At 44.1% G+C, this 11,315-nt stretch overlaps 1 protein-coding gene across 1 annotated transcript in view; it reads left to right on the forward strand.

Moving 5' to 3' along the window:
- Positions 1-11,315, forward strand: part of SGSM1 (small G protein signaling modulator 1) — a 115,790-nt gene that overhangs the window by 95,508 nt on the left and 8,967 nt on the right. The window contains 6 exon segments of the mRNA XM_078154392.1: positions 4,608-4,732; positions 7,316-7,347; positions 7,350-7,397; positions 9,127-9,236; positions 10,143-10,239; positions 10,904-11,071. Of these exon segments, the coding sequence (XP_078010518.1) occupies positions 4,608-4,732; positions 7,316-7,347; positions 7,350-7,397; positions 9,127-9,236; positions 10,143-10,239; positions 10,904-11,071 (580 nt within the window).

The raw sequence follows: 11,315 nt of genomic DNA on the forward strand, positions 1-11,315 counted from the left end.
TTTGTTTGTTTGAATAAATTAGTTTTGGTAATATGCCAGTCTGCTTCCCTTCACTGCGTGTCTTCCCTGCGTCATCTGCATTTGTGTTTCTGAGGGTGGATGGAAGACATAAAGAAAGAAATTGAGGCTGATTATAAAGAAAAACTTTCTAACAAGTGGAGCTATCACAGAAAGGTAAAGAAAAAAGCTGCCACAGGCCCTATGAATTATCACTTTTCTCCCTCAGTAAACTTCAGTGGCTCTCTGTTACTGCTAGGGTCAAATCTGATCTCCCCTGTTTTCCACATGAAGCCCTTCCCATCTTTCCTGTCTTCTAACACATTCATCCCCTTTAAACTCTGCCATCCAGACATCCTCGTCTATTTCCTGCTCATGTCTGACCCCTGGGTTTTGCACTAGCTGGTTCCCATACCTGGAAGGCTCTTTTCCTCACCTTTGTCTCTTAGATGCCTGTCTTCCTTCAAGACTCAGCCTAATCACTACCTTATGTAGGAGGCTTCCAGTCCCCCAAAAGGCTTGTGGGTCTCGGGTCTCCTTAAGGTTACTTTGTATCTACTCTGTATGTGCAATCAAAAGTAAAAGTCACTGCCTTGAAGGAGCTTACATTCAAATGAGTAATTACAACATGTATAAGGATAACTGAATACAAAATATATACTAAGTATATATGTATATATATATATATATATATATATGTATATATATATATATATATATATATATATATATATATATATATATATATATATATATATATATGTATGTATATATACTAAGTATATAGTAACTATAGGATGTTAGCTAGCTCACTGGAAAGAGAACTGATTCGGGAGTTCAAGTCCAGCCTCAGACATTTACTAGCAGTATGACCCTGGGCAAGTCACTTCATTTCTATGTGCCTCAGTTTTCTCATCTATAAAACGAGAATAATAATAGTATCTCTCTCCCAGAATTGATGGAATGAGATGATCTTTGTAAAGGGTTTTGCAAACATTGAAATGATGATGATAGTGGTGTCAGAAGTAATGTTTCAGGGAACAGAAAGCTAATCACTGGGGGACTTCCTGTAGGAGGTGGAACATGAATCACTGTAAGGACATCTAATAAGGCCCATCCCTCACATCAACAGAGATCTGGAAAGAAAATTGGGTCAAAGAGTCACGGCGGTTGCTGACATCTAGAAGACAGCGCTTGAGAGCAAAATGCTTGGCTTGGTGGAATGATATCCATTCATGCAATCCAAGAATTTCAGACGTGGGACGGAATTGAGAGACATTCTAGTCCAGCCCATACTTGAACCAGAATCCCCCGTAGTCTGTGTCCCTCAGTGGTCCTCCAGCCTCTGCTTAAAAACCTCTGGCCATGGAGGTGACCTCTCAAGAATCCCTGCCCATGTTTGCACCTCTCTAATTGTTAGGGAGCTTTTTCTGATCTCCAGACTAAATTTTAGCTTTGGCAGCATTCACCCATTGCCCTGTGTCTGCCCTATGGGACCAAAGCAATCAGTCAGTCAGTAAACATTTATTAAGTACCTACTGTATTCTTATAAATTTGACTTAATTCTCTATACATTTTAGAAATGAGGCCTTTATCAAAGACACTGGTTGTAAAAATTCTTTCCCAGTTTTTTACTTTCCTTCTAATCTTGGTTGCATTGGCTTTGTTTGTGCAAAAACTTTTCAATTTAATGTAATCAAAATTATCCATTTTGCATTTCATAATGTTCTCTATCTCCTGTTTAGTCATAAATTATTTTTTTTTCTTCTGTTTTGTTTTGTTTCCTCTTTCTGGTGGTTCCTCCTATTGGTTCTAATTCTTCCTTACAACATGACTAATGTGAAAATATGTTTAATAGGAATGTATATGTATAGCCTATATCAGATTGCATGCTGTCTTGGAAAGGGATGAGAGGAGGGAAGGGGAGAAAAATTTAAAACTCAAAAGCTTATGGGGGGCGGCTAGGTGGCGCAGTGGATAGAGCACCGGCCCTGAAGTCAGGAGGACCTGAGTTCATATCTGGCCTCAGACCAAACTCTTATCACTTACTAGCTGTGTGACTCTGGGGCAAGTCACCTAACCTCGATTGCCAAGGAAGAAAGAAAGAAAGAAAGAAAGAAAGAAAGAAAGAAAGAAAGAAAGAAAGAAAGAAAGAAAGAAAGAAAGAAAGAAAGAAAGAAAGAAAGAAAGAAAGAAAGAAAGAAAGAAAGAGTAAAAAAAGCTTATGGAAGTGATTGTTAATAAAGCAAAATAAATTAATAAAAAAATTTTTTTGAAGCACCTACTGTGTGCCAGGCACTGTGCTAAGCACTGGGGATGCAAAGAAAGGCAAAAGGCAGTCCTTGCCTTCAAGGAGCTTACATTCCAATCTGCAGAACAAGTTTCATCCCTTCATCACAGCAATTCAAGTATTTGATGACCACTGTCACATCCATTAGATTGTAAACTCCTTGAGGGCAAGAATTGTCTTTTGCCCCTTTTTGTATCCCTAGCACTTAGCACCGTGCCTGGCACATAGTAGGTGCTTAATAAATGTTGACTGATGGAAGTCCCTCCTTAATCTCTCTTCTCTGTGCTAACCACACCCAATTTCTTCAATCAGTCCTTATGTGGCATGGACTCAAGACCCTTCCTCATCCCACTTGCCCTCCTCTGAACACTATCCAGCTTATCAATGTCCTTCCTAAACTGTGTTACTTAGAAATGAACTCAGTGCTCCAAACGTGGAGTCAGGACGGCATGAATTCAAATCTTTCCTCAGATGCTTACGAGTTGTGTGACTCTGAGCAACTTAATTAACTTCTCGTTTCCTCATCTGTATCAACCAACAAATATCATTTATTTATTTATGTATTTTTAGGCGAGTGACTTGCCCAGGGTTTGGTCTGAGGCCGGATTTGAACTCAGGTCCTCCTGACTTCAGGGCTGGTGCTCTATCCACTTAATTACTTATTTATTATGTTATGTGCCAGGCACTGTGCTAGGTGCTAACAGAATACAAAGGACAAAGAATGAAACCATTCCTAATTGCAGTGAGCTCGCATTCTAATTAATGGGGGAGGTTCTATATAGGACATCGATAAGTATAGACTGTTAAAAAATACAAATATATTTTTAAATGGCTAAATAGAAGAGTTTGGGAGGGAGGGCACTGGTACTTGGGAGCATCAGGAAAGGGTTCATGCAGAAGATGGGCTGGATGGCTACCACAGTTCCTTCTAGTTGTAGAGCTATGATCTTTGTGTGCTGACTGGGACAGAGAATGTTAGGACTGTTGCTTCCCTATTCCTGGAAACTGTACCCTTTCTCATGCTACCTAAGATCACATTTGCCTTTTTGGCACACTATTGACTCATATTAACTTTGACATCTACTGAAACCTCCAAAGCTTCTTCAGACAGATTTGTCTAACCCGGCTTCCTCTCTTGTACATGGGAAATTGATTGTTTGAGCACAAGTGTGTAAGATTGTCCATTGATCCTCTATTGAATTTCATTTTATTCAATTAATCAGTAAACATTCATTAAACACCTAGGTGCTGAGCACTGGGGATACAAAAAGAGGCAAAAGATAGTCCCAGCCCTCAAGGAGCTTACAGTCTAATGGAGGAGACAACATGCAAACAAATATGTAAAAAGCGAGCTTTATACAGGGTAAATAGGGAATAGTTAACAAAGTGAAGGCGCTGGAATTAAGAGAGGTTGAGGAAGGCTTCTTGTAGAAGGTGGAATTTTAATTGGGCTTAAAGGAAGCCAAGGAGGGCAGCAGTCAGAATTGAGGAGGGAGAATGTTCCAGGAATGAAAATGCCCACAGCTGGAGAGATCTTTTTGGAGCCCAACTTGGTGTTCCAGGGTATGAAGTAAGCCTCAAAGCTAGAGATACTAAAAAGGGAGTGTGTGGAGCAGGGCCTCCTAGGCCTGGGGGACAAACCTATGCAAAGGTTGGGAGATGGGAGATGGAATGCCAAGGTGGGGGGACAGCCCTTGGAGTAGGTATTGTAATACCCCTGGGAAGCAACTTCTGCTAGTTTGGAGGCAGAGGCCCTGGGTGCATTTTCCAGCTCATCCACTTGGCCCCTTGTGCCCAGGCTGTACTCTGTGTCTCCCTGCAAAATGATGAGGTTAAGAATGGGCAGAGACTCCTTTGTTCTTGATTTTCCAGCTCTAGTGCCCAGCACAGTGACTAGCAGGCGGTCAAGGAGAAGTTATTACTAATAGCTAGCATTTATATAAAGCTTTCGGGTTTGCAAAGCACTTTCCATACCTTAACTTATTTAATCCTCACATCAGCCCTGGGAGGTAGGCACTACTATTATCCCCATTGTACGCATGAGGAAATGGGGACACCAAAAAGTCCAGTGGCTTGCCCTGGGTCACACAGCCAGTAAAGGTTTAAGGCAGGCTTTGAACCCAGGTCACCATTTTACAGATGAGGGAACTGAGGTTCTGAGATGACCATGTACAGGTAGTCAGCGTCAGAGTCAGAATTCAAACCCAGGTCCTCATATTCCAAAGCCAGTGCTTTTTTCCTGAGGCCACGATGAGAGGCTGCTGCTGATCTAGTATTGACCCTCCCCTTTCTTCCCTCCTGCCACTTTTGTTTCCTTTAGCCAGAGCTACTGGACATGTACACAGTGAACCTACATCGAATCGAGAAGGATGTCCAGAGGTGTGACCGAAATTACTGGTACTTCACCCCTGCCAACCTGGAGAAACTTCGCAACATCATGTGCAGGTAAGCCTTCTGCCAGGGAGGCGCGGGTGAGAAATGCCAGCTCGCGGGGAGCTGTCCGATTTCAGGGGTAGCTCCGGGGCTAGCGAGGAGGCGGGGATCTCTTTTTTTTCCAATTCATTTCAATAAACATTGATTAAGTGTCTACGTGGGTCAGGCACTGTGCTAAACCCTGGGGATACAAAAAGGGACAAAAGACAGTCCCTGCTCTCAGGGGGCTTACAATCCAAAGGAGAAGCCAACATGCAAACAAACATATCCCAAGCAAGCCACATATAGGAGAACTAGGAAATCGCTGCTGCTATCGTTTGCCCTTTGTTCTCATTCTCAAAGAGGACAGTGACGTCAGGAAGGTGCTGCCATGACCTGCAAGTGAATGGATTGAAGTGAGGCAGGGCTGTGCAAGGTCACCAGCCTCACTTTCTCCTCTAGAGCCATTTGGGTCCAGTAGCCAGATAAAGAGCAGGATGACTGGAGATGGCCCCAAATAAGAAGAAATTAACAGGGAATTAAGAGGGGTTGGGGAAGGCTTCCTGTAGAAGATGGGATTTTAGCTGGGTCTCAAAGGAAGAAAAGAAGGTCAGTAGTCGGAGAGGAGGAGGTAGTGCATTCCAGGCACGGAGGACAGCCAGAGAGAGTGCTCAGGGCAGAGTCAGCCTGACTTTTAGGCCTTTCCAAAAGCTGTTGTGAAGCCTTTGGAGAAGCAGGAGGTGGCTTCCATCTCACTTCTGCCACTTATTTGCTGTCTGACCGTTTTCTTGCTATTGTTCAGTTGTTTTTCAGTCCTGTCTGACTCTTCATACCCCATTTGGGTTGTTGTTGTTGTTGTTTTGGCAAAGATCCTGGAGTGGTTTACCATTTCCTTCTCCAGCCCATTTTACACATGAGGAAACTGAGGCAAACACAGGGCAGTGATTTGCCCAGGGTCACCCAGCTAGTGCCTGAGGCTGGATTTGAACTCAGGTCTTCCTGACTCCAGGCTCAGCACTCTAACCACCGTGCCAGCTAACCACCTGTCTACCATAAGCAAAATATCTAATTTCTCTGAATATCATTTTCCCCATCTGTGAAAGTGGTGTTACAAGTTGTACCTGGGCCACTAGGTGGCACCATAGTAGATAGAGTGCCAGGCCTGGAGTCAGGAAGACCTGAGTACACTAGCTGGGTGACCCTTGACAAGTCACCTAACTGCTCTCTGCGTCAGTTTATTCATCTGTAAAATGAGGTTAATAATAGCACCTCCCTATTATAAGGATAAAATGAGATAATATTTTGCAAATCTTAAAGCATTACATAAAATGCTATTATTGTTGTTATTATTATCTTAAAAGTTGCCTGTGGCCCAGGCATTGTATTACAATGGAAAGAATTTTGTATTTGAAATCAGAAGACCTCAGTTCAAACCCCGGCTCTTCCAGTTGGTACCTATGTGCTTTGGTAAGTTCTTGGACCTCTTGGCTTCCTCATCTATAAAATGTGAGTTGAAATATATTTGGCTGCAATAAAATAAATGATAACATCACCAAGAGGTCAGACTCTGATGGATCGTCATGAACCGTGTCACTCCTGGAGAATGGATAAAGAAGCTCATCTTCCACCTCTCAGAAGAAAGGTGGGAGGCCATGGGTACAGAATGTGATATACACTGTCTGAGTACATTTGCTGTATAGAGCTGTTGCTTAAGTGTTTTTCTAGTTAAGGAACAAGTGTATCATGAAAAGAGAAGGCAAACATAAAAGTTCCAAAAACCCAAACCAAGGGAGGAAGTGTGACTTGATGGCATTCCAAGGCCCTTCCAGATCTAATCCCGGATGCGACCATCTTATGACCGTCAGGCTCTCTCCTCTCTGATCCCTCTTCTGAGCACCTCCAAAATAATGTCTCTCAATGTTTTTATTGTTATTGATGTATCATTTTTACATCAAATTCAACCCTTCTAGTGAGTCGTCACTTGTAGTCAATCAGCTGGCATTTTTTTTTTGGTGAGGCAGTCAGGGTTAAGTGACTTGCCCAGGGTCACACAGCTAGTGTTAAGTGTCTAAGGCTGGATTTGAACTGAGGTTTTCCCAACTCCGGGGCCAGTGCTCTGTCCACTGTGCCACCTAGCTACCCCCAGCTAGCATTTATTAAGTACCTACTATGTGCCAGGCACTGGGTTAAGCTTGTAACAAAGGATTTAAAGAAAGAGAAAGGACAAAGAACACTAAGAAATAAATAAAATAAAGATTTTAATTATTTTTTCATAAATTAAATAATTTCATTGAAAGAAAACTAAATAATTTTTCATAAAGAAAACTTGATTTAGTACCTTAACATTTTTAGAATCCTGAAGTTTTTAATTGGTCATCAGAACACAGTGAAATAAATCAATGTCTCTTGTATTTTCATGATGAGCTTCTTTCCCCCCCCTCCCCTGGGGTTGCCCACCTTTATGTTGGGATCCCCTGGATTACGTAAGGTACCTTCTGCATCTGCATCCTATGACCATTCATCATTCCTGAACTTAGCTAAACCTCCCTGAACCCTGTGATAGAATGTCAGCTTCTTTCCTTCCTGGCATTGTGATCTCCCTTGTTTTCTTCTTAGTTACATCTGGCAACACATCGAGGTTGGTTATGTGCAGGCATGTGTGACCTCCTGGCCCCATTGTTGGTCATCCTGGATGATGGTAAGTGACCACCAGGCTTCTGTGACTTCCTCTGGTCTTCCATCTGGGTGGTGGGATGAGTCTGACAATTTCATTTTTACCTCCTCCCACCCCAACCAGTGGACAGTGAGCTGCTCTTCAGGAAGCCATGTGAAGCCTGCCAGGCTTCATCCAAAACAGGTCATACCATATGAACCTCATTTCCTTTCTGCTTTCTTTCATTTTTGGACTGGATTACTAGACCAGTCTACTATGGTAGTGGATCAGATTTACCTTGGAGTTAGCAAGACATTTGACAGAGTCTTTCATACTGTTGTTATAGATATGGTGGAAATAGGACAGGTAGTTGGATTCCAAATTGGGTGAATGGCTGGATCCAAAGAGTCATCATTAAATGTCTTGATGGTGACTTGGAAAGAGGTCTCTAGTGGAGTGCCTCAGGGATCTGTGCCTCTGTTATGGTTGTTGTGCAGTTATTTAGCCCTGGGCACTTAAGCACTTTTTGTTAGTACTTTGGATAAAACTGGCTTGATGGGTGATCAGATTTGCAGGGATAGGAGGAATTACTAATATGCCACGTGATAATCAGCATCAAAAACAAGCTATTGACATGTTAGAACATTGGGTTAAATATGTGAAGATGAAATTTAATAGGTATGAATGTTAAACCTTGCACTTAGGTTCCAAAAATCACTTTCGGTAATTATAAGCAATGGGAGGCATGGCTAACATATGGTTAGTTTGAAAAAGATCTGGGGGTATTAGTAGTCTACATGCTAAAGGTGAGACAAGGCTGCATTGAGAGAGATCAGGCACCCATGACCAGGGTGATGACCATCCCACATCCTCTCCTCTGCTCAGATGTTGTCTGCAGTGTTGTGTTCAGTTCTGGGCACCATAGTTTCAGAGGGACATCAGTAAACCTGAAATTGTATCCTGAGAGTGAAGACACTTTAGATCTTGTCCTATGAGGATTAGTGGAAAGACATGGGAATATTTAGCCTGGAGAAGAGAAAAGGAGGGGAACATGAGAAACGTCTTCAAGTATCTGGGAAGGGATTCACCTTGTTCTGCTTGGCTCCAGAGCAAACTAAGGCAAGTTACAGAGAGATGGGTTCAGGTTTGATATAGTGGAACACTTCCCTGGCCTCAGTTTATTCTTCTGTAAAATACTGGGGTTCAGAGGATGAGAGCTTTAGACCTTGAAGGGAAGTTCAAGACCATAAAGCCTGAGCCCATCGTTTGACAGAAGAGGAAACTGAGACCCAGAGAAGGAAAATCACTTGTCCAAGGTCACAGAGCTTAGAAGTGGTAGCGCTCGGATGTGAGGGCTGGGTCTTGGACTCCAAATTTCACTCTTTGTTCACTATACTGGATGGATGGATACGGTGAACATTTATTAAGCACCTGTTTTGTTCTAGGCACTGTGCCAGGCACTTTACAAATTTCTCATTTGATCCTCACAACAACCCTGAGAGGTAGGGGCTATTATTACCCACATTTTTATAACCGAGGAAACTGAGGCAGACAGAGGTAAAGTGACCTGCCCAGGGTCACACAGTTAGTAAGTGACTGGATTTGAACTCAGGTCTTCCTGACTTGAGGCCACTATGTGGCCTCTGTGGCGCCCCCTAGCTGCTGCACTGGGTAAGCTGATCCCCTGAGATCTCTCCCAGCTCCAGAGCCCCCCAGGGTCTTCAGGAGTCCCTGATTGTTGTCTGACCTCTTCTCTTCACCATTGCATGTCCAGAGGCCCTCGCTTTCAGCTGCTTTACAGAACTCATGAAAAGGATGAACCAGAACTTCCCCCATGGAGGCGCCATGGACACCCACTTTGCTAACATGAGGTCCCTCATCCAGGTAAGGCATGGTGATGCTAGAGGTGGAGGAGACAAAGCAGAGCCACGCGGGGGCGCGTAGGATGCTCGCCAGTGAGGGCTGGCCCATTTCACTTCAGCAAATGCATGTTGACTGACTGCCACTTAGTAAGTGGCAGAAGCAGGATTTGAACTCGGGTCCTCTGACTCCAAACCCAGTCTTTTTTTTTCATGGTACCAGGCTGCCGCCTTCTTTTCGGCTTTTGTGACCCCCATGCTTCGCACTGGGGCTGGCACAGACTAGGTGCCCAATTCCTGCCTCGGGGGCCGGCCCCTTACCTGCCGCTTCACGTTTCTACAGCCCGTCAGGGTGTTTGAGATCCCTTCCCCCATAATACTCTTTGAGGTTGGCAGTCCAGAAGTTATTAAACCCATTTTACTGATGTGGAAAACAAGTCTTTGAGAACTCATAGAACAATACTATTCATCAGCACTTGTTTGGGAGAAGAGGAGATGGAAGGCAAAGATGTGAGTTGTCTTCATCTGTTTCAAGGGCTGTCGCGTGGAAGAGGCACTCGCTTTGTTCTGTTACTGTCGTTGAGTCTTGGCCATGGCCCCGTGTGGGGTCTTCTGGGCACAGATACTGGAGGGGCTCGCCATTTCCTTCTCCAGCTCATTTTACAGATGAGGAAACTGAGGCAGGCAGGGTGAAGTGACTTGTCCAGGGTCACGCAGCTGGTGTCTGAGGCTAGATTTGAACTCAAGTCTCCCTGACTCCAGACTATTCTGAATAATGTATGTGGTAGGATTTTTTGAGCGCATACATTTTTTCTTCTTCTTTTTCTTTATAATCCAACTCTCGGGGATAGCCCGGTACCCGGCTCCTGGGATCAGTGGGAGACCCTCCCTCCAGGCGCGTGCTGACGTGACTTTTTCTTCTCTGGGGCAGATTTTGGACTCGGAGCTTTTTGAGCTCATGCACCAGAACGGCGATTACACACATTTCTACTTTTGCTACCGCTGGTTCCTTCTGGATTTTAAGAGAGGTACGAGCTTCTGGAGGGGTGGGCTCCCATGTCGTACTGGAGGCAGAGCCATCCGGTGGAAGGAAGGCAGCTCAAGAGCAACCTGCGATGATAGAACTCAGAGCCCTTGGAGGACACATAGTCCAACCTCTTCATTTGGCAGAAAAGGAAACTGAGGCATAGTGAAGTTAGGTGATTGACCCAAGGTCATGCAGCTTGTAGTAGCAGAATTGGGATTCAGTGCCAGGACTTCTGACTCCAGTTCCAGTTCTCATTCTCCTTCTTTCTCTTTCTCTTCTCACGAGGGTACCCCTAAAAGTGAGCAAAGCATGCGGCATGGAGAGTATCAGACAATTCTACGATGCTTAAAAGTTTCCCAAAACATTTTACATAATGATACCATTTGATCCTCACAAGAACCCAGTAAAGCGGGTATTATTATTTTCATTTGTATTACTGGGGAAACTGAGGTATGAGCGGCTTACTGTTGGAGGAATCTGGATGCCCCAAGAATTTGATGTTATTGGTCAGCGCTGTTGGGCACCCCTCCCTTGAGCGGGATGAAGCATTAGCCGGGGACTGAGCCGTTTTCTTCACGGTGGTTGAGTGAGGGGCAGTGAGGCAGTTCTGAGCAGGCCTGCTGTCTTGGACCCTCCCTGAAATCTGTGCTTTGGTGTTTCCATAGAACTAGTCTATGATGACGTCTTCTCGGTCTGGGAAACCATCTGGGCCGCCAAACACGTCTCTTCCTCCCACTATGTCCTTTTCATCGCCCTGGCCTTGGTGGAGGTGTACCGAGACATCATCTTGGAAAACAACATGGATTTCACAGACATCATCAAGTTCTTTAATGGTGTGGGTCCAGGGAGGGGCTGCTGGGGGAGGGGAAGAGAAAGCGGGAAGGTCTGGGTGTCCAGAAGGAAAATAGTACCTTCGATTAAGCCAGGTCTTGTTTAGGGCTGAGTCGGTGATGAAAGGAAGAAGAAGGTTTATCTGAGTGAATTCTGTTCACTTTAAATTCCATTCTTTCCAAAAACAGAGTGACAAGATGACTTCGTTCCATTGAATGTCTTTTAAGAGTGGGCCTCTTTTTAAAG

Source organism: Phascolarctos cinereus, unplaced genomic scaffold (assembly GCF_003287225.1).
Source record: "Phascolarctos cinereus isolate Bilbo 61053 unplaced genomic scaffold, phaCin_HiC Scaffold_4;HRSCAF=312, whole genome shotgun sequence".
NCBI lineage: Eukaryota > Metazoa > Chordata > Mammalia > Diprotodontia > Phascolarctidae > Phascolarctos > Phascolarctos cinereus.